This window comes from Dendrobates tinctorius, unplaced genomic scaffold, assembly GCF_039654945.1.
Source record: "Dendrobates tinctorius isolate UK_male_01 unplaced genomic scaffold, ASM3965494v1 ptg000060l, whole genome shotgun sequence".
Classification (NCBI taxonomy): Eukaryota; Metazoa; Chordata; class Amphibia; order Anura; family Dendrobatidae; genus Dendrobates; species Dendrobates tinctorius.
This window is the reverse complement of record NW_027361728.1, coordinates 16,823,421-16,847,430: the sequence shown is the minus strand read 5'-3', so window position 1 is coordinate 16,847,430 and position 24,010 is coordinate 16,823,421. Positions and strand designations below refer to the sequence as shown.

Here is a 24,010-nt window from a genome sequence, read left to right as displayed (position 1 = left end):
AAATTTGTGTTTCATAGAATCATAGAATCGTAGAGTTGGAAGGGACCTCCTGGGCCATCTGGTCCAACCCCCTGCTCAAAGCAGGATTCGCTAAATCATCCCAGACAGATGTCTGTCCAGCCTCTGTTTGAAGACTTCCATTGAAGGAGAACTCACCACTTCTCGTGGCAGCCTGTTCCACTCATTGATCACTCTGTCAAAAAGTTTTTTCTAATATCTAATCTGTGTCTCCTCCCATTCAGTTTCATCCCATTGCTTCTAGTCTTTCCTTGTGCAAATGAGAATAAAGATGATCCTTCTACAAAAAAGACATCACATCAACAAACTGGAGCAAGTTCAAAAAAGAGCAACCAGAATGGTGACCGGTCTGCAAACCCTGTCTTATGAGGAAAGGTTGCATGATTTGGGAATTTTTAGCTTGCAAAAGAGAAGACTGAGATATTTGTAGACAGCTATTAAGTCTCCTCTCAGTCTTCTCTTTTGCAAGCTAAAAATTCCCAAATCATGCAACCTTTCCTCATAAGACAGGGTTTGCAGACCGGTCACCATTCTGGTTGCTCTTTTTTGAACTTGCTCCAGTTTGTTGATGTCTTTTTTAAAATGTGGCGCCCAAAACTGGACACAGTATTCCAGATGAGGTCTGACCAAAGAGGAGTAGAGGGCAATAATGACTTCACGTGATCTAGACTGTATGTTTCTGTTAATACATCCTAGAATTGCATTTGCCTTTTTTGCTGCTGCATCACACTGTTGACTCATATTCAGTCTGTGATCTATTAGTATACCCAAGTCTTTTTCACATGTGCTGTTGCTTAGCCCTATTCCTCCCATTCTGTATATGCTTTTTTCATTTTTATTGCCCAGATGTAGTACTTTGCATTTTTCCCTGTTAAAAACCATTCTGTTAGTTTCATAAAGGTGTCATCCTAAATATTTACCTATATAGAACAACTGATGATATATTAACAAATAAAAAAATAATACATTTGCATCATTCTTCTAAAAATGAACATGTTTGCATTATTTTATATAATGTACTACTGAGAAGTTGACCGGATTACTCAGTCTCTAAGGTTCCTCGGTATTAGACGTCCTTCCTGTTTTTTTCACAACTTTCATGTTACAATATCAGTTTTGATCATCTTCTAGATCTCAGTGCACTTTTACTGCCTTCTGCAACATTTACAAAGCATTCAAACTTTTTTTTTATCACGAAAGACCATATAAAACACTGCTGAATAATAATAGTGGATTTTTTTTTTTCGGCGCTCCACTAGGAAATATTTGTGAACTTACCTTTAGCTTGTTTTCCAACTGGACTTGATGTTCTGTTCTTGTTATTATTGCTGGCTGATTCTGCCTTGTTTTGATTGTTTAATGACGCTTTATTTGGCCTTTTTCAATAAAGCAGAAATGGAAAATAAATCTGTCAAATATTAATTTATTCATGCACCAAATAGAACACTCCAATATAATAGCAAGATTTCCTAAATGTAAGCATTTTATGAAGTTACAAAAACCTTTAGCAGCAAAAACTAACAAATCCAAACTTATTAAATGTACTTGAGCCAAACTATAACTGTAATTTGAAACGGTAAGTGATAAGTGGTAAGTTTCCTCTCATTTTCACTGGTTCTTTGACCTACTTTATGGCTCAAACATCCTTTCTTTCATTTTCAATTATCATCTGGCTTATATAAAGATTCAAAATTGTTTGACCCACAATTTAGTTGTAGAACATGTAATACACTAAAATAAATAAAGGGACACTAAAACGTAAAGGAAAAAAACACAGTTCCAATGTCTATACAATAACAAGGTCTACAGAAAGACAAATGCCTATATGCAATCAGATCCAAGAAACATTAATACATACCATTCTTACCAAACAGTAACAACTTAGTCGCAGGTTATTATGTTTTATCGCAAGCTCTACTATGTTTAGCTGATAAATGTCATTTTTCAGTTTAGGACTAAAACATACAGTTGAGTAGTTTATCTGTAAAATAGCTCTCAATAGCTTGTCTATTCATGAAGAGCTTGCAATGAAATCTAACACACATACTAAAATGGATTATTCACTCTATATTATATTTTAAAAATTTGCTCATGGTGATCTTAAAATCAAAGCTAAAAACAAACATATACTTACTTATCAAACCACTGTTATTTCTTGTTACTGCTGCACAAATCAACCACCAGACTGTTGGCTGCAGTGGTCATATGGTATTCCCTGATGGAAGAGATACCCAGGAAACCGATGGGAGACAAGGGCAGCACTAATGAGGAATGGCAGCGAGGGATACGGTGGGGAAGTATATATATATATTTCACACTGCTTTTGGGTGACCTTATACCACTCCTGATACAAAAATTTAAGCAGTTCTTTTTTGCTTGATGGCTTGTGACTATCCATCTTCCTCTTGATTACATTTCAGAGGTTTTCAATGGGGTTCAGGTCTGGAGATTGGGCTGGCCATGACAGGGATTTGATGTGATGGTCCTTCATCCACACATTGACTGACCTAGCTGTGTGGCATGGTGCATTGTTCTGCTGGAAAAAACAGTCCTCAGAGTTGGGGAACATTGCCTGAGCAACTGTTTTTCCAGGATAACCTTGTATACGGCTTGATTCATACGTCCTTCACAAAGATTAACCTGCCCAATTCCAGCCTTGCTGAAGCATCCCCAGATCATCACCGATCCTACACCAAATTTCACAGTGGGTGCAAGACACTATGGCTTGCACGCCTCTCCAGGTCTCCGTCTAACTATTAGATGACCAGGTGTTGGGAAAAAGCTGAAAATTATACTCATCAGAGAAGATTACCTTACTCCAGTCCTCTATGGTCCAATCCTTATGGTCTTTGGCAAACTTCAGCCTGGCTTTCCTTTGTTTCTTGAGCCCTGCCTGTAGAAGTCTGTTATGGACTGTTCTTGCCGTGCACTTCACCCCAGCTGCCATTTGCCATTCCTTGTGTAGGTCACTTGATGTCATCCTGCAGTTGCTGAGTAACATTCGAATAAGATGGTCATCCCGGTCAGTGGAGAGTCGCTTTCACCCTCTGCCGGTCTGTAGCTTTGTTGTCCCCAATGTCTGCTGCTTGACCTTATTGTAATGGACTGCCATATTAGAAATGTTAAGGATGGAGGCAACATGACGCTCACTGTACCCTCTGCTAGTAAAGCCAAAATTGAGCCCTTCTTTTCCTCACTCAAGACTTTTCTTTTCAACTTCTTTGGCATGGTTAAAAGTTATTTTTCATTCCTATTACTTTTGGGATATTACTGGCACTTGTTTTGCCATCCAGCTTGTCCTATTGCAAGAGGATTGTAAACACCACAGCAGAGTTTTTTTTATACTTTCCTTCGTTAAATAAGATTTGGTTCAGGTGATCACCTAATCAGAAGCACATTAAGTAGAATGAGGTGTACTCTGTTTGGAACTCTATTGACACTGGAATGGAATGGCTGTCAGACATGTAGAGAAGCTGATTTTTATAAAACTGTGCAGTGGTCTCTTAATTTTTGCCATAGCTGTATGAATACATATACAAATATATAAATATAATTTACTTTTTATTATTTTGTATTATTATATGACCGCCAAATAATCATATTTTAAATAGTTAAACCATATACAGTCATGGCCAAAAGTATTGACACCCCTGCAATTCTGTCAGATAATACTCAGTTTCTTCCTGAAAATGATTGCAAACACAAATTCTTTGGTATTATTATCTTCATTTAATTTGTCTTAAATGAAAAAACACAAAAAGAATTGTCCTAAAGCCAAATTGGATATAATTCCACACCAAACTTAACAAAGAGGGTGGACAAAAGTATTGGCACTGTTCGAAAAATCATGTGATGCTTCTCTAATTTGTGTATTTAACAGCACCTGTAACTTACCTGTGGCACCTAACAGGTGTTGGCAATAACTAAATCACACTTGCAGCCAGTTAACATGGATTAAAATTGACTCAACCTCTGTACTGTGTCCTTGTGCGTACCACATTGAGCATGGAGAAAAGAAAGAAGACCAAAGAACTGCCTGAGGACTTGAGAAACCAAATTGTGAGGAAGCATGAGCAATCTCAAGGCTACAAGTCCATCTCCAAAGACCTGAATGTTCCTGTGTCTACCGTGCGCAGTGTCATCAAGAAGTTTAAAGCCCATGGCACTGTGGCTAACCTCCCTAGATGTGGCCGGAAAAGAAAAATTGACAAGAGATTTCAACGCAAGATTGTGCGGATGTTGGAAAAAGAACCTCGACTAACATCCAAACAAGTTCAAGCTGCCCTGCAGTCCGAGCGTACAACGGTGTCAACCCGTACTATCCGTCGGCATCTGAATGAAAAGGGACTGTATGGTAGGAGACCCAGAAAGACTCCACTTCTTACCACGAGACATAAAAAAGCCAGGCTGGAGTTTGCCAAAACTTACCTGAAAAAGCCTAAAACATTTTGGAAGAATGTTCTCTGGTCAGATGAGACAAAAGTAGAGCTTTTAGGGCAAAAGCATCAACATAGAGTTTACAGGAGAAAAAAGAGGCATTCAAAGAAAAGTACACGGTCCCTACAGTCAAACATGGTGGAGGTTCCCTGATGCTTTGGGGTTGCTTTGCTGCCTCTGGCACTGGACTGCTTGATCGTGTGCATGGCATTATGAAGTCAGAAGACTACCAACAAATTTTGCAGCATAATTTAGAGCCCAGTGTGAGAAAGCTGGGTCTACCTCAGAGGTCATGGGTCTTCCAGCAGGACAATAACCCAAAACACACTTCAAAAAGCACTAGAAAATGGTTTGAGAGAAAGCACTGGAGACTTCTAAGGTGGCCAGCAATGAGTCCAGACCTGAATCCCATAGAACACCTGTGGAGAGATCTAAAAATGGCAGTTTGGAGAAGGCACCCTTCAAATATCAGGGACCTGGAGTAGTTTGCCAAAGAAGAATGGTCTAAAATTCCAGCAGAGCATTGTAAGAAACTCATTGATGGTTACCGGAAGCGGTTGGTCGCAGTTATTTTGGCTAAAGGTTGTGCGATCAAGTATTAGGCTGAGGGTGCCAATACTTTTGTCCGGCCCATTTTTGGAGTTTTGTGTGAAATGATCAATGTTTTGCTTTTTGCTTCATTCTATTTTGTGTTTTTTCATTTAAGACAAATTAAATGAAGATAATAATACCAAAGAATTTGTGTTTGCAATCATTTTCAGGAAGAAACTGAATATTATCTGACAGAATTGCAGGGGTGTCAATACTTTTGGCCATGACTGTAATATTGAACTGAAATAAATTGGAGCTGAGTTGCAGTACTGCAAAACAGCCACTACATGGTGTATGGAGTTGTGGTATTCTAGCTCTATACAGAGTACTTCCAGGAGCTGCAGTAACTGCTAGCAGATGATTGGTGGGGGTGAAGGATGCAAAATATCAGACACCCAACAATCTGAAAGTGATGACTTGTTCTAAGGATAGATAATCAGTATGATAGCCCTTGATAATGCCTTTCAAAGGTTTATATTCAAGGTTTACATGAGAAGTGATTTGGGAAATATTTACACTCTTACCTGCTAATACAAGAATTCATAGGAGCGTGGTATACACTCTCTGTTATCCTCTGATGTAATTGGCTGGCCTCTATAAAATACAACAAATTGGATAATTATTATATTAAATGTTTTCAGAGAAAGTGGATTATCTTGTTATGCAATATTGTACTGCTACTGCATGTTGTGGGCAGTACATATATTTGTTTTAAGGTTCCGTGCATTTTACATTGATTATGTGCTTGCACAGTTACAAGAAGCACCATAGGTAAGGAGGGATATCTGCTCACGTACGTGGATCAAGGATCATGGCCCCGCAGAGGCTCTGAGCTAGGGTAGGGACAGACTAAATACTGTAGCTTTTGGGGCTCTAGAGAGTAGTGTGTGTCAGATAGAGTCAGTGCGGTGTGACCCATCTGCCATATTTTTTGAGGCCAGTCAGGTTTCATCACCTCTAAAGGCCTTGTGTATGTTGCCAAATGGCTTCTCATCATTTCCAGTGTTATCCTGAACATTCAAGTGAATACTTGTTGACCAAACGAAGTGTAATCTGTGTATATTATGCTGTGGACCTGATTTGGAGTACATGAACAGACGCTATAAGAAACCCCTAGGTAGTATGACCTGAGACCTGTGGCTTACATATGATTCCGTACAAGTTATTGTGAGCTGCCCTGTAACCATAACATTTTCAGTATACTGCAGTTGCCATACATTTGTGTCAAAAACATAAAGCAAGCCAAGCAGAACAATACATAACACAAAGGCTACTTCCAGGTCACTAGTAGAATCAGATCTCACGTTTAATCTACAAAAGCTGCTACAACAAACGAAGTGTGTATTGTCAGTATTAAAGTACTACCTATTCCCAGAAGCCTTCTTTTTTAAGTATTCACCACAATTCTCAAGCTTTTTATAATGCATTACCGTATGAATAATAATATAATACTCAAAAATTTACAGTGTACTTTAAAGGCTATTCTCACAGCTGAAAGTGGAAACTGGGGTAAATTATTGATTGCAGGGGCTGACGCCCCCAACAATCCTGAGAACAGGGCTCCTATCCACTCACTGCCCATGGGATTGCCAGATGCAGCCAGGCATTCTAGTTGGCATTGTCTAGCAGTCATATAGATAGTGAATTCATTTTCAATTTTGGGAATGTCCCTTTAGGTTATGAGGTAAATGTCCCCACACTTTTTTTTAATAAAATTAAGATTACCTCTGCATGCTTCAAGTTGTCCAGTCAAAACTTTTCGAATCTGAGAAACCCAAAGGTTTTTCAATTCAACAGTTAATGCCTACACGAAAACAAAAAGATCCTGATTTAAGTTTTTCTGGGGTTATCTCATTTTCAAACAAGCAGAATGAAGAGCCATAGGAAATACTAATGTATGTAAATATAAATTTACTAAGGCCGCTTTCACACTTCAGGCTTTCGGTATCCGGCATGGGGCGGCAAAAAACCGGACTACCGGATCCGGCTGCATATGCAGACACCGGATCCTTCTTTCTGCCGGATATATTCCTGGCAGAGAAGGTTTCCGGGCATGCGCAGTGCGAAAAACCGGTCCGGCGTTGGGAAAAAACGTTGCATGCAACATTTTTTCCAGACGCCGGACCGGCTATTTTCTCCGGATCCGGAAAAAAACGGCGCAATGCAGCAGCAATGAAACAGCATGGGGAAAAAGCCGGATCTGGTTGTAACAGGCGCCGGATCCGGCAGTCCGGTTTTTCGCCGCACCATGCGTGAAAAGCGGCCTAAGTTGATAGGACATGTTTTACTCCCTATCTAGAACTGCACAGAGAAATGAACACAGTTTTCATGCTTATAATTTCTGTAACACTATGAGGAACATGCGAGTAGTCCTTTTTACAAACTAAAAGCGACTGTCCAAAACTTATAAATCATTTGGTACCTATAAGCAATGCTTTCTTGTTAATTTTTTGCCCAGTGCTTGCTTAGACAAGACTGACATTTGTAGTCACTGTCAGTGTTAGCTGTATATACTCAACAGGAATAAGCCTAGACATCCACCATGGGGGATCATTGTACACAAGCATACAGCAGGGGTCCCCAACTTGTGGTTTGTGGGCCCATAACATGCACGTTTGGTGCATTAGCACCATATTAGTAAACAGCTATGAAGAGCAGATCTCTAGATGGTGACTTTGGGGCACAGAAGAGCAGATCTGAATGAGCAGATACTATAGCTGGTGGCAGGAGAGGATAAACATGGCAAACTGGTGATAGGAGAATACTGCTAGTTAGAGAGGTGCTTGGAGCTTGATGCAGTAATAGTTGGTGAGTGGGCATGATAAGAGAATACTAAAAGGGGGGGAAGTGGGATCATCTGGATGGAAGTATACGATCAGTAAGGGAGAGGGCACAAGATTTTGGTCTTAGTGTGGTAAATGGGTGCATTAAAGCATAGAAAAAGGAAAACAAAAACCCTCCCGATTAGACTTAATCCTAAGTTCAAGAACACAAAGATCACTAAGCCTAAGTTACAATAACTGTCTGAATTCCATCACACACTCACTAATTTTACATTATTACAGTTCAACTCAGAAAAGATACACTGTTCATAGGATTTATTGTAAAAACATAGAAATCAATTATGTACATAGAAATCAATTATGTACACAATATCTAAAAATATAGAAATCAATTATGTACACAGTATCTAAAAATACAGAAATCAATTATGTACACAGTGTTTTCACACAAAGCAAAAACACAACAAAAAGAAACCTAAGAGGGAAATGTTAAAGGAATTCTGAGAAGAGGAAGTCAAATGATGCGCGGTATAACTAATGAAAATATGTGTTACTAGAAGATTGATGGTATTGTTCATGTAGCTAGAGAGAGTCATTACCTGTATGATGTACACTTCTTCTCTGCCATTAAACCAAACTTCAAACTTCTTGTTATCCCCTTTCACATTTTCAGTTATACCAACAGAACTCATCTGATTTATCAAATATAATATAAAAGAAAAATAAACATGAATAGATTAGACACAATTTCACAATGTCATGACTCCAGCGTCTGCTAACACAGATCCTTCCATAGCAATATTTTCCAGCACTTTGGCTGAGTCCCTCTTTAGGTTTGTCATATCCGGTGGTAAATGCACATACAACCATATAACCGTGACTGCACTGACGAGGGGAATATTACCTTTAATGCATGTTTAAAGCTGTAGGAAGGAGATTTCTCATGCCCCTCTGTGCTCTCTTCTCTTTTCTTGCAGAAGAGCAGTGTTTTGGCATACAGAAAGAGGTGCCTTTGCATTGGCTTGAATCTGGCCAGATCTTTTACTTTGTTATGGCCTTTCTTGTGATCAGTCCACACATTAAAAGAGCCCTGCATAAGTAGCTTCCCGAGCTCACTGAGATCCCCCTGCAGGTAGAAGACACATTAAAAGTAAAGGGCTTAAATGCAGCAGTCAGTGGTAGAATAAAGGGTTGTCGGCAATTTTGAAAAAGTTGCCTGAAAGCAGCTAGTGGAATAAAATAATTAATAAAGATATTATCCATCACTTGTTCAATCTTCCACTGTTCCAGTGTGGGAGCTTCAGTGATCTTCCATCCAAGTGAATGATGTTGTGGCTAGTGATGAGCGAGTATACTCGTTGCTCGGGTTTTTCCGAACATGCTCGGGTGATCTCCGAGTACTTTGGTGTGCTTGGAGATTTAGGTTTCGTCGTCTCAGCTGCATGATTTGCGACTGCTAGACAGCCTGAATACATGTGAGGAATGCCTGTTTGTTAGGGAATTCCCACATGTATTCAGGCTGTCTAGCAGCCGCAAATCATGCAGCTGAGACGACGAAACCTAAATCTCCGAGCACGCCAAAATACTCAGAGATCACCCGAGCAACGATGCTACTCGCCCATCACTAGTTGTGGCCATCATTGATCCCTGTGATAAGGTGCCATGCCTGCAGGCATAACTGCTGATGCCAATGACTGGCCATAGAAGACACATAAATGATGACCCTGCTGTCATCAAAGCTGGACTGGAGTTGCAGGGAATTTACAGATAATTTAAAAACTTTGATGGGAGTGCTTCTTTAAAAATGAATAATTATCCTAGTAAGATAGAACCTGTCCACTGAGGCCACAGATTTGATGCAGCATGTAAATAAAGAACGGCTGAATTGAAGAGGGGATTGAAGAGGTAAGTACTGGGTATTTTAGTGCATTTGCTGCTCTTTTTTTCTCAAATTGTTGTAAATCCATTTTAAAGAGAATCTGTCACCAATTTTTTGCTACCCCATCTGACAGCAGTATGATGTAGGGATAGAGCCCCTGATTCCAGAAATCTGTCACTTATTGGGCTGCTTACTGCTGTTTTGATAAAATCACTGTTTTATCTGCTGTAGATCTACCAGTTCTCTGAATCCTGTATAACCCTGAAAAAAAAACACAAATTTTTCAGGTTTGTATACACTGTGCATAGGCAGAAAGCTACCAATCAGTGGTGTAGATGTGGGTTATACAGAGCTCATAAATATGAAGGATTACTTGTCAACAGGTTTACTAGTCCTTTTGTGATAATCTCCAGTAATTTTATCAAGATTACAGCAAGCAACCCAGTAAGTGACAACACTTAAATTAGTTTCTGTGAATCTGTTGATAGACTCCTTTTAAGAATACATCAACCATATTCACAGATTTCTCAGATGGAGTAAACAGTTAATTATTTCATAATTATATTTTACAGATCTGAAATCTTTTCCTGGCCCATAAAGTTTATAGTTTCCGCAGTTCAGTTTGATAGAAAGGCAAGCTATGCTGTTAAGACATTAAGACCTAATACGGCAACATATGTATATAATGTATTATAATATACTGTATTTGAATAATAAATATTATTTTTCACTCTTTATCAGTCACAACTGACAGATCACTAGCTGGTGTTGGTCTTCATTACACATCAGGTTCTTCCTCTGAAACTAGGATGTTGCAATGTTGCACTGCTTTGCAGTAATTTTGCCAACATTGAGTTGTTGTAAGCGCTTTCCTATGTTTTTTGGGGATAGCACCCAGTGTGCCAATTACAACTCATGCCACAGCTGCTGTGCCATATTATTTGGATTTAAATTTTCAGGACTTGATATTTTTCAGTCTCATCGATTTCTTTTTCATCGACGTTGCTATCTCCAGCTATAATAATAATTATTATATACGGTATGATACCTGTTTTACTTTCTTAATTTGTGCATTCCTAATGAAAGAGATGGAATTACTCCAATTATTCTTTCTAATATCTGTTAATCTAACAATCGCAATAGAAGGAAAAACATATTGATTTTTCTGGTTTTCCTTATATGCCATACCTTTTTTTGTTTTGAGCATGTAGAAAATGTATTGAAGCACTCCCATGAAAATGTTTATACTTTTAATATATTAGAATCATCATACTGTGTGGCACTATGCACTTACTATTGACCATTTTGCCTTTCTTTCCAGTTGATTCTTCTCTTTTCCATTAGGTCGATAACATAACATGATTAAAAACTGAATGGCTGAATCTAAGTTTATGTAGAAACAGGAGGTCAATTTTGCCTGCATGAGTCATCACTGAAAAGTACCTGGTAGGGGGGAGGAGAGAGCAACTGGGTCAGGAGTTGAAGAGGGGAATGATTCATGGAGGGACAAGAGACTTCCTGTTTGTACATAGAGCAGAGAAAAAAGAAAAATTAACTGGGTAGAAAGGCAAAATGATCAACAGTAAGTACACAGTGATGTATAATATGATGATTGTAATATATTAAGAGGATAAAAAAACTTTGATGGCAGGAGGAGTTCTTCTTTAAGTGATTATAACTGGCCTACAAATCCTAGGAAACAGCGTGACTCCTGTGTTTTGTGCAGAGACTCAGCTGAATTATAATAAAAATAAACTAGGCACTCAACTTAAAGATGTATTTTTTTGTCTTTTAGGCTATGTGCCCACGTTAGCGTTTTTAAACGCTCAGGAAACGGGTCTCCTTCCCAGAAAACGCACGTTTTTTCAGTGCGTTTTTTGCGCAAAAATCGCACGTTTTTGATGCGGTTTTTTTTTCCGCGCGTCTCTTGGACTATAGGAAATAGCCAAAAATGCGGACCTAAGCGGAAATTAATGAACATGCTGCGTTTTTTACCGCTAAGCGTTTCCTTAGCGGTAAAAACCGCATCCATTGGCACAAAAAGGCCAAAATGCATTAAAATGAATGGGATGCTTCTTTTAAACGTTTTTGATGCGGTTTGACCCCGAAAAACGCATCAAAAATGCTTAAAAAAACGCAACGTGGGCACACAGCCTTAATATAGTCAAGGCAAATGTTTCGGCCGCATTTGGCCTTTATCAATTGCAAACTATACAGGTGTGTCAGGGATTCGTCGGAATCCTGTGTCAGCAGTGGATGCTGTGTCTTTCTCCAGGCACGTGCACACATCCAGGTCCCCTGGCTTATCTACCATTGGGGATTTTTCTCTTTTAACGCCCCATACTATTGTGAAAGTGACCATACTGAGACATGCCTCACTAAATATTCACAGGATTCCCACGAATCCCTGACACGCCTGTATAGTTTGTAATTGATAAAGGCCAAATGTGGCCGAAACGTTTTGCCTTGACTACATTAAAAGACAAAAAAATACATCTTTAAGTAGAGTGCCTAGTTTATTTTTATTACTTTATGATGTGGGATCCTACTACGGCACCTTCCTTAGTAGTGCACACGGTTCTCTACTCAGCTGAGTTGTAAACCTGGACTGTCGGACAGAAGAATTTTTATACTGGACCTATAACAAAGAATAACCATACCCTGATGAAGGAAAAATGGATTTTTCCAAAATGTTGTTTTTTTGTCGCCTACTGTACAGTTGAATAAGTGATGACACATGTCAGGTCCAGGAACACACGCATGTGGTTTCATACAATGTTGTACACACCGGAGTGAGGAGTGACCTTCTCTTTATACTAGGATATTCTGATCATGGGATTGGTCCAGTTATCACACTACTATTTCAGCACACCTTACATTACTTATATCACATTCATCGCATTCTGATTTGCAACCCCACGCACGTGTGAAACAGAGATTTTCTGACCTATGTAGGTAAGATTGGACCCCTTCATCTATTCTAACATTTATTGTTATCCAAAGGGTCCCTAAACCTCATTGCATCATAGTTATAGTTAGTGCTATCTTTTGCTGGAAAAGTTTATATTATTTTATTTATTTAATTCCCCTACTCATTATAGTGAGCGCAGTGTTCTACCCTCTTCTCGGATGTTCTACACGTATGTAATATTGCATGGGACCCTTCTCTGATCACCTGCAGCTACTATAATCCACTTTTAGAAGGCATGCGTGAATGTTTTCTGAGTATTTCCAATTATAATATTTATTAGGGTGCAAAACTGTTGAAACATGTTTAAAAAAAAGTAGTTCTTAAAAAGAATTTACATATGTATTAGCAAAAACTGAGAATTTTTAAGGTGGCAAAACTAAAAATTTTTAAAAAAAAAACTAGCACAAAGAATTTACAGATATGCAAAAAATGTGATTTTTCTGTGCTCAAAAACTAAACATATAGACAGTTAAAAATACATGTTCCCCATTAGGTTTTGTGATTTGCTTAGAATTAAATGAGGTCAGGACTTCCTACAAACATGTTATTGTAAGTAAAATAATTGGTTAAATTGCCTGGTTTCGTGAAATACTGCCAGGAAATGTGAAACAATGTCATTTACCTGGATGAACTGGTCTGACGCTTGGATTGACCATTCAGCAAGTATTGCACAAACATTACTGTAAAGGTCTGTTTGCTCAGATTTGTTGTATTGTTGTCCACGCTTCATTCTGTACATGTTGCTATGTAGTTGGAGATCTGTAGCTATCAGCTCTCCTTGCATTTACTTTTATTTAACCGTAGCCACACACAGAGGTTAAAGTCAAGGAACACAATGAAGTCACGTGCTACATTTGTGCCTTTTTCAATACTTACCTCATATCCTGTAATGGCTATTTGGTGCATTGAGTCATTCACAGACTTTATGATATCCAACACAGTTGCAAGTGCTTCTTCTAACTCAGCTGTTCCTTCAGAATTCTTGCTACACTTAAGCATTTCCTATAATGAAAAATAGGCCATTAAGAATGGATTACAATTTATGCAATGATCAAATCATTGTTTTATATTTAGAATCCTGTTTACAATGCAGTACTGATTGAAAGGAAAAAAGTTTAAGGCCGGTGCGCCTCCCAGTACAGTAGGCAGATTGGCCTACTTGGTCAACATGCGCCGGTAACTCAGTTACGCCACTGGAACTCGATACCATGGCCAGTAGATTAGAGATGACCATGGCACTACTGTATAATGGTGCACAAGTAGGATTCAATCCTCTTCAATGATACGTCAGAAAACTTGGCACTCAGAGTAGATGAAATGAAATAAATTATTTAATATGCATTCCAACAATAAAGGTTCACAAACGTTTCGGTCTACATTAGACCTTCCTCAGTGTGCCTGTTGTCCAACAGAAAACATATCAGATTGCATTTTATCCTCTGGATCAACTAGCAAGCATGAACGCAGTGTCCACCGCTGATTCAAATAGGTGACTCTGTTTTACGCTGAGTGCCAAATTTCTTACGTATCATGGTCAGTAGAATGTCAGCTTAGTTGTGCTCAGCATTTCGCTGGAAACCTCTAATTATGAATAACCCCTCTGATGCCGCTGTCAGTACTAACAGCAGCATACAGAACAATCGAGCAGGGAGGGGGCTCCCTGCGCTCTTCCACCGGAACAGCGCGATGTGATTGCGTTGTTCCTGTGGTCTCCATGGTGACCCCCAGCTCCAAGATGGCCGCAGGGTCTTTCCGGGTCATGCAGTGAGGTGGCTTGTCAGCACCTGCTGAGAGCAGGCGGTGGCAAGCCTCCTACACTGCCTGTCAGATCACTGATCTGACACAGTACTATGCAAAGTGTCATATCAGTGATCCGACTTTATATAGTAATGTCCCAACCTGGGACAATGCAATAAAGTAAAAAAAAATATATAATGTGTAAAAATATTTTAAAAAATCCCCAAATAAAGGGAAAAAAATTAAATAAATATTTTGCCAATAAATACATATATTTATGTAAATTAAAAAAACAATAAAAGTACACATATTATATATATATATATATATATATACACACACACAAGACCAGACCTATAAAACTGTCCCACTAGTTAACCCCTTTAGTGAACACCATAAAAGAAAAAAAAAAAAATACACAAGGCAAAAAAAACAATGCTTTATCATCATACTACCGAACAAAAAGTGGAATAACACGCGATCAAAAAGACGGATATAAATAACCATGGTACCGCTGAAAGTGTCATCTTGTCCCACAAAAAACAACCTGCCATACAGCATCATCAGTGAAAAAATAAAAAAGTTATAGCTCTGAGAATAAAGTGATGCAAAAATAATTGTTTTTTTTATAAAATAGTTTTTATTGTATAAAAGCGCCAAAACATAAAAAAAATAAATGAGGTATCGCTGTAATCGTACTGACCCGAAGAATAAAGCTGCTTTATCAATTTTACCACATGCAGAACGGTATAAAGGCCCCCCCCCTCAAAAGAAATTCACGAATTGCTGGTCTTTGTTCATTCTGCCTCCCAAAAATCGGAATATTTTATTTTTGCAACAAAAAGTGTCTTTTAGTCTGTGACAGCTGCCAAAAATAAAAATACGCTATAAAAACCCACTATATATAGTAAATAAAAACCCCCTTTATCACCCCCTTAGTTAGGGAAAAATAATAAAATATAAAAAATGTGTTTATTTCCATTAGGGTTAGGGTTTGGGTTAGGTTTGGGGTTAGGGTGGTTAAGGTTGGGATTAGGGTTAGGGGTGTGTTGGGGTTAGGGCTGGAGTTAGAATTGGGATGTTTCCACTGTTCAGGCACATCAGGGGCTCTCCAATCTCAAGATGGCGTCTGATCTGAATTCCAGCCAATTTTGAGATGAAAATTAAAACAGCGCTCCTTCCCTTCCGAGCTCTGCCATGCACCCAAACAGTGGTTTACCCCGCATATGGGGTATCAGCGTACTCAGGACAAATTGTACAACAACTTTTTGTGTCCAGTTTCTCCTGTTACTATTGATAAAATAAAACAAATTTAACCTGAGGAAAAAATTTTTGTGAAAAAAAGTTAAATGTTCATTTATTTTTAAACATTCCAAAAATTCTTGTGAAGCACTTGAAGGGTTAATAAACTTCTTGAATGTGGTTTTGAGTACCTTGAGGGGTGCAGTTTTTAGAATGGTGTCACTTTTGGGTATTTTCTATGATATAGACCCCTCAAAGTGACTTCAAATGTGATGTGGTCTCTAAAAAAATGGTTTTGCAAAATTTGTTGAAAAAATGAGAAATAGCTGGTCAACTTTTAACCGTTATAACTTCCTAACAAAAAATATTTTGGCTCCAAAATTGTGCTGATGTAAAGTAGACATGTGGTAAATGTTATTTTTAACTATTTTGTGCGATATGACTTTCTCATTTAAGGACATAAAAATGAAAAGTTGGAAAATTGCTAAATTTCCAAATTTTCGCCAAATTTTCATTTTTTTCACAAAAACGCAAGTCATTTCAAAGAAATTTTATGGCTGTCATAAAGTACAATATGTCACGAGAAAACACCCTCAGAATCATCAGGATCCATTAAAGCGCTCCAGAGTTATTACCTCATAAAGGGACAGTGGTCAGAATTCTAAAATTGTCTGGGTCAGAAAGGTGAAAACAGGCTGGGTCGCGAAGGGGTTAAAAAAGAAAAACAGAAATATCACAAGGTCATTAGTATTCAGACCCTTTGCTCAGTATTGAGCACCCTTTTGAGCTAGTACAGCCATGAGTCCTCTTGGGAATGATGCAACAAGTTTTTCACACCTGGATTTGGGAATCTTCTGCCATTCTTCCTTGCAGATCCTCTCCAGTTTCGTCAGGTTGGATGGTGAACGTTGGTGGACAGCCATTTTCAGGTCTCTCCAGAGATGCTCAATTGGGTTTAGGTCAGGGCTTTGGCTGGGCAAGTCAAGAATGGTTACAGAGTTGTTCTGAAGCCACTCCTTTGTTATTTTAGATGTGTGCTTAGGGCCATTGTCTTGTTGGAAGGTGAACCTTCGGCTAAGTCCAAGGTCCAGAGCAATCTGAAAGATGTTTTCATCCAGGATATCTCTGTACTTGGCCACATTCATGTTTCCTTCAATTGCAACCAGTCACCCTGTCCCTGCAGCTGAAAAACACCCCCCATAGCATGATGCTGCCACCACCATGTTTCACGGTTTGGATTGTTTTGGGCAGGTGATGAGCAGTGCCTGCTTTTATCCACACATACCACTTAAAATTATCCCCAAAATGTTCTATCTTCGCCTCATCAGACCCATGAATCTTATTTCTCATAGTCTGGGAGTCCTTCATGTGTTTTTGTAGCAAACTCTATGCGGGCTTTCATATATCTGGCACTGAGGAGAGGCTTCCATCGGGTCACTCTGCCATAGAGGCCCAACTGGTGGAGGGGTGCAGTGATAGTTGACCTTGTATAATTTTCTCCCAACTCCCCACAGCATCTGTGGAGCTCAGCAACAGTGATCTTGGGGTTTTTCTTTACGTCTCTCACCAAGGCTCTTCTCCCATGATTGCTCAGCTTGGCTGGATGGTCAGGTCTAGGAAGACTTCTGGTGGTCCCAAACTTCTTCCATTTAAGGATTATGGAGGCCATTGTGCTCTTAGGAACCTTGAGTACTGCAGAAATTCTTTTGTAACCTTGACCAGATCTGTGCCTTGCCACAATTCTGTCTCTGAGCTCCTTGGCCAGTCTCTTTGACCTCATGATTCTCATTTGGTCTGACATGCAGCTGTGAGGTTTTATATAGAGAGGTGTGTGCCTTTACAAATCAAGTCCTATCAGTTTAATTAAACACAGCTGGACTCCAATGAACCATCCCAAGGAGGATCACAAGGAAATGGACAGAATGTGACTTAAATATGAGTGTCTGAATACTTATAACCATGTGATATTTCAGTTTTTCTTTTTTAATAAACTTGCAAACATTTCTACATTTCTGGTTTTTTTCAATGAAGATGGGTTGCAGAGTGTACATTAATGGGAAAAATGAACTTTTTTGAATTTACCAAATAGCTGCAATGAAACAGAGTGAAAAATTTAAAGGGGTCTGAATACTTTCCATACCCACTGTAAATCTCTTATTGTCGCACATACTAACGTTAAAATCTGAGTAGTAGACATATTTACTTCATTCTCTTTTGCTATTGTGCCTTGTTCTGTTGAGTTTACCAACATGTTTTATATGTTTATTGTACTTTTTTAAGCTCTTACACAAAAGCTTTTATACCACTTTTATTCTGTTTGTGAAAAATGGCTAAACTTATATATGATATTTGTGCACCAAATCTTTGAAACACTTATAATGTTATAGTCACAGTAAGTTATTTCTAGAAAATTATAATCAAGAGAAATGTTTGGATGACCACTTTGACTTTTGACATTGGAGTTCTACCATGGAAGAATATTCATTCACTCTTTTACATTACAAATATAATCATTAAAAATGGAAACAAAAGAAACAAAAATGCCTAGAATATGGGGTTAACTTCTTATTATGGCCCTTGGTGTCTTTTGGCTTCCTTCTTAGAATGTCCACCTAACGTGTCTTGTGCTGTAGTCACATACTGTACACACACTGTATTCAGAAGCTCAGTCCCACTGCCCAAATCCTCTTGTACACAGGCGGAGGAGGGATTCCTGCTACTATTTGGGCAGCACACAAGAAACAGCTTTCTTCTCACTAGCAGTATGAAATCCAAACTAACAAAACGTTTACATAAATACATGAAATTAACAAGAGACAATATATATAAAGAAAATATAACATCCTAATTGGGCTACAGACAATATTCATTTTTGTACCCAACCAGAATCCACAGGCTGTGAAGGCTCACCTATGTACAGTAGCTCCACTAATAGTGTGAATCTAAAGATTTGCATTTTCAGTGTAAGTAAGGAAGCCACAGCAGCAGGAGAATGAAGAAAAATTTGAAACATCAGTAAACTTCAATTTTTTTGCATACACAGCAAAAGATCCTATCTCTTGGGAAACCCCTTTCACACATAATAAAAAGCACTTTCTATCTCTGCTCATCTATGTGTGGACAAGGCTTTATATTGATGTTCATTTCAGTTTCTAATTTGCAAATATTAAAGGGAAAGTTTAAAACTTGTCTGCAATAGAAAACTAAAATGTCTGAGCAATGATTGCCTTTGCATTGCTTAGTGTGCTCATGGTGACATATTGGTGTTAGTGATGCTTTTGGTAACTTGGAGACAAAGTACAATTATACAGTCAGCATCTCCAACAACTGAAACAAGTTCTGGCAGGCTTCTAATCAAACATCTCATTAATATTACTATTGTAAAGAGAAGCTATACAGTAGATAAAGGGTAAGGCCTGGCTGCATGATTGCAGCCAGGTATGCCTTTCTCCGAAACGCTCCATCACTTCAGAGAAAAGGTAGTGTCAACAGCTGGTCCGGGACTATAAGGAGAGGTTTGACTAGTCTGGCAACACCAACAGCTGACTTCTGTCCACACTACTCCATGTGACTGACAGGTCTTTTGCGATGAGCTGTCCGTGGATGTTCGAGTTTGTTGGGTTTGACTGAACTTTAGTCCAAAGTTCGGTTTGGGTACCAGAACTTGACCACCAACCTCAGAGAGGCCAACGGAGACCCAAACTTTAGTGCTGTAAAATGGTCGTAGTAAGGGCTAGGTGGCTGTAAAATGAAGCAAATTTGGGGTAGGAGGACGATGGCACTGCAAACAAATTTGGATAGGGAAGTTATTTAAAATAATATATAATACAAAACATTTAAAAAAAAATAATCTTGAACCGGGAGGCGGGGATCCAAGTGGAGGAGTGAAGCAGTGCCTTGCGTTTGTAGTTTACTGTACTTGTTAATAAATAAATGAAAAAAAATGAAGTGAGGTCCTACTTATTTTTAATAACCAGCCAAGGGAAAGCAGACAGCTATGACCTGGTCTTATTATGCCGGGAAGCGGACAATATCCATGGACCTTCCAGGCCTATTAATATCAGCCTCCATCTTTTTGCTTTGCTTTAGATGGGTATTAAAAATGGGGGGACCCTAAAAAAATAACCTGGGTGACTTCTCCAAAAAGTCCTTTGCAATGTTTGGAGTTGCAGGGAAAGTCGGTTGCAGAGAGGGAGAATTGTCCAGCTCAAAAGTTTGGGTCCCCATTGTTTTCAATGGGGTTTGGGTTCTGGTGGAAATTCAGGTACAGTTCTGGTACCCAAACCGAATTTTGGAATAAAGTTCCGTCCGGGTACCAGAACCCAACCTTCCACAATTCCACTCATCCCTAATAGAGTCCATACTGAATGACATGCAGAGTACAATTTTACTCTGCTGGAGTCATACAGATTCAGACTAAACATAATCGCTTCTAGGGAACAGTATTTCTACAGGGTGGGCCATTTATATGGATACACCTAAATAAACTGGGAATGGTTGGTGATATCAACTTCCTGTTTATGGCACATTAGTATATAGGAGGGGAAAACTTTTCAAGATGGGTGGTGACCATGGTGGCCATTTTGAAGTCGGCCACTTTGGATCCAACTTTATTTTTTTCAATGGGAAGAGGGTCATTTGACACATCAAACTTATTGAGAATTTTACAAGAAAAACAATGGTGTGCTTGGTTTTAACGTAACTTTATTCTTTCATTAGTTATTTACAAGATTCTCTTTGTTTACAGCCATTGACATGTCGCAGAGGTTAACACGTGGGGAGCGGATAGAAATTGTGTTGATGTCTGGTGAACGCAGTACCCAGGTCATTACAGCAGATTTCAATGCAAGATACCCTCTACGCAAAAAAACTGTCACCACTCCCATTTTATTTAGGTGTATCCATATAAATCACCCACCCAAAAAAGTTTGCCTCATCACTAAACATAATGTTGTGTGTAAACTGAGGGTCCTGTTCCAATTTTTGTTTTGCCCATACTGCAAATTTAGTGCGCCGATCTGGGTCATCATCCATTCCCATTTTAAATGACCCACCCTGTATAATAGACTACTGTAAGTATGATATTCCAGCATCACAAAATATAGTGACATTAAATAAATGGCATGTTCTATTACAATATAGATATGTACAATAATATAATCTACTGAGAATCATGTACAGAAAAAATCTTCAGGACATCAAATCTTTGCAATAATGAACTAAACAATGATGTGCAATATATATAAAGTCATAGCTGAAAGTGTTGGCACCCTTGAAATTGTTCCAGAAAACAAAGTATTTCTCCCAGAAAATTATTGCTATATTACACATTTTGTTATACACATTTATTTCTTTTTTGTGTTTTTTTGAACAACACAAAAAAAACAAGAACAGAGAAAAAGCAGATTGGACATAATTTCACACAAAACCCCAAAAATGGACCGAACAATATTGTTGGCACTTTTCCAAGATTATGGGTAAATAACTTTGTTTCAAGCATGTGATATTCGCTTAAACTCACCTGTGGCAAGTAACAGGTGTGGGCAATATGAAAATCACACCTAAAATCAGATAAATAGGGGAGAAGTTGACTCAATTTTTGCATTGTATGTGTGCCACACTATGCATGGAAAACAGAAAGAAGAGAGAACTGTCTGTGGACTTGAGAACCAAAATTGTAGAAAAATATTAAAAATTTCAAGGTTACAAGTCCATCTTCCGATATCTTGATGTTCCTTTGTCCACAGTGCACAACAAAATCAAGAAGTTTACAACCCATGGCACTGTAGCTAATCTCCCTGGATGTGGACAGCAGAGAAAAATTGCTAAAAGGTTGCAACACAGCATAGTCAGGATGGTGGAAAAGCAGCCCCAATCAAGTTCCAAAAAAATTCAAGCTGTCCTGCAGGCTCAGGGTGCATCTGTGTCAGCGCAAACTATCCATCGACATTTCAATGAAATTAAATGCTATGCCAGAAGACCTAGGAGGACCCCACTGGTGACAAAAAGACATGAAAAAGCTACACTGCAGTTTGCCAAAATGTTTGTTAGTAAGCCAAAATCTGTCTGGGACAGCATTTTGTGGACAGATAAGAACAAAATAGCGCTTTTTTGCTAAAGCACATCATTCTACTGTTTATCGCAAACAGAATGAGATCTACAAAGAAAAGAACACACTGTCTACAGTCAAACTCAGTGGATTTTCAAATATGTTTTAGGGTTGTTTAGCTGCCATTGGCACTGGGTGCTCATAAACAAAAAAAAAAAAAAAGCTAATTATTAAAAGATGCTTTATTAATAATTCATTCAAATTTGGGAAAATCTCAAAAAGGCACAAAAACTGCCAATCAATATTTCAAAATTAAGTCAAGTGTATATATATTAAATCCCACTGTCAGGTACGGGATAGCCACTCTATTTGGCCCTATAGGGCCCTACAACTTTTCCCTGCCTGACAGCGGAGGTTGGCACCCTCTTGGAACGCAAATGGCGCCCCCGCTCCATGGCGGCTGCCCCTACTCACCCTATTACAATCTGCATATAGATAATACAATATTAAAAAACGACAAATGCTGAGTTCAATATATCACAATCAGAAAAAACACGCCAAAAAAACCACCATAAATAAAGAAGGGTGAGAAAAGTAGCCAGAAATACACTTACTTAATGGGAAAATGGTGCATGGGGGAATAGAATTGCCTATACTATCAGTCCCTATTTGAAGGTAGCCCTACCTAACAGCGGAGCTGTTTCACCCTAAGTTGTTCTGGTGCCCCTGCTCCACGTAGGCTATCCCTCACTGCCCCTCAACAATGATAATAATCTTTAAATAGGGGTGTATATATATAGGGACTGTAACCAACACTTCTAAACAAGCTATTGGAGGCAACTACTATCACATTAATCCTCCTGAAAATATAGACAACATCACAAATAAAAAGGAAAAAAAAAATCACAAAAAATCCCTCAAATAAGAAAGGTAGAATTTTTGTAACAACCAATGGCAGTTAATAATTTCAATTTTTAATATAATAGGAGCACCAGATTTATTTCTTTCTCCGAATAAACGAATTCTGACCCCATTCAACTATGGTTGTGAACCATTTCAAAGGCCATTTATATCAACACTTTTTGCTCCCATGAAAAACATGCCATTAGCAACACAACCCATATTGTTCATATTATCATGTTACTATATTGCACTATGCCCCAAAAGATAGATCAGCAAAGGATTATATAGATATAACTTAGCTCATCACAGAAAAGGTCTCGCCTCGACGCGTTTCCCTCCTACACAAGGAGTTCATCAGGAGGCCCATGATGCCATTAAGTGCTCCCTCAAAGCATCAGATATTGCGCCTGGTTGCAGGTGTTCCCAAATTTTTATGAATTATTAATAAAGTATCTTTTAATAATTAGTTTTTTGTTTTTTGTTGTTTATGAGCTATTGGATAACTAATTAAAGTGAAATGGATTTTTCTATTGATCCATTGGCACTGGGTGCCTTGACTGTATGCAAGACATCATGAGAGCTGAAGATTACCAAAGGATTTTGGGTCGCAATGTAGTGCACAGTGTCAGAAACTTGGGTTTGCGTCTTTCGTTATGGATCTTCCAGCAGGGCAATGACCTCAAACATATTGATTGCGTTATTTATTCCAAAGGGAGTGCAACAAAATATTAAGTAGAATGTGTCAACAATTTTGTCCAGCCTATTTTTTGGGTTTTGTGCGAAATTATATCCAATTTGCATTTCTTTTTGTTTGTTTTTTTGTGTGGCTGCAATGCTCCCAAAGGAAATAAACATGCTTATGACAAAATATGTGTAATTTCAATAATTTTCTGGGAGAAATGCTTCATTTTCGGAAACATTTTGAAGGCTGCCAACATTTTTGTTCATGACAGTGTACCTGTGTCTACCTCCTACCACAGTATTAAATATATATATACATATATATTATTGTGAGGCAGTGAGGGGAATCATATACGAGGACTGGTATGTGTCCCCTAGGATTCGTAGAGACATATATAACCTGTTGGAGTGCATTGTGTTTACAGCAAAACGTCTGTGAATTACAAGGCAAATAAAAGTAAGTGTGGATTTGGTCAAAGTAGCTGACCAAGTCAGATTTTAGGAAAACCCAGCATGGGCTTTTATTTTTGGATGGATTTGCAGGTTTGGTAGTGGGGTGAATCCCTCCCTACACTCTGGGTTTTGGGAGTGGCTCTTTGTCCAAGATTCCCATTTAGACTGTTAGTTTTGTCTTTGGTGAGTCAGTTTTGGTTTCTGCAAGCTGCAGAGCAGGAGGCTCTGTGCATTCAAGGCCTGTGTGAAGTTAGCACAGAACCAGG

At 38.6% G+C, this 24,010-nt stretch overlaps 1 protein-coding gene across 4 annotated transcripts in view; it reads right to left on the bottom strand.

Moving 5' to 3' along the window:
* The window catches only part of MCF2L2 (MCF.2 cell line derived transforming sequence-like 2), a 474,009-nt gene that overhangs the window by 83,067 nt on the left and 366,932 nt on the right, over window positions 1-24,010 (bottom strand). For all 4 annotated transcript variants that reach the window (XM_073578748.1, XM_073578751.1, XM_073578750.1 and 1 more), the window contains exons 21-26: window positions 13,556-13,681; window positions 8,734-8,955; window positions 8,429-8,521; window positions 6,772-6,850; window positions 5,571-5,640; window positions 1,297-1,394 (exon numbers count right to left, since the gene is read on the bottom strand). In XM_073578748.1, coding sequence (XP_073434849.1) covers window positions 1,297-1,394; window positions 5,571-5,640; window positions 6,772-6,850; window positions 8,429-8,521; window positions 8,734-8,955; window positions 13,556-13,681 — 688 coding nt within the window. The remainder of the gene's footprint in view (window positions 1-1,296; window positions 1,395-5,570; window positions 5,641-6,771; window positions 6,851-8,428; window positions 8,522-8,733; window positions 8,956-13,555; window positions 13,682-24,010) is intronic.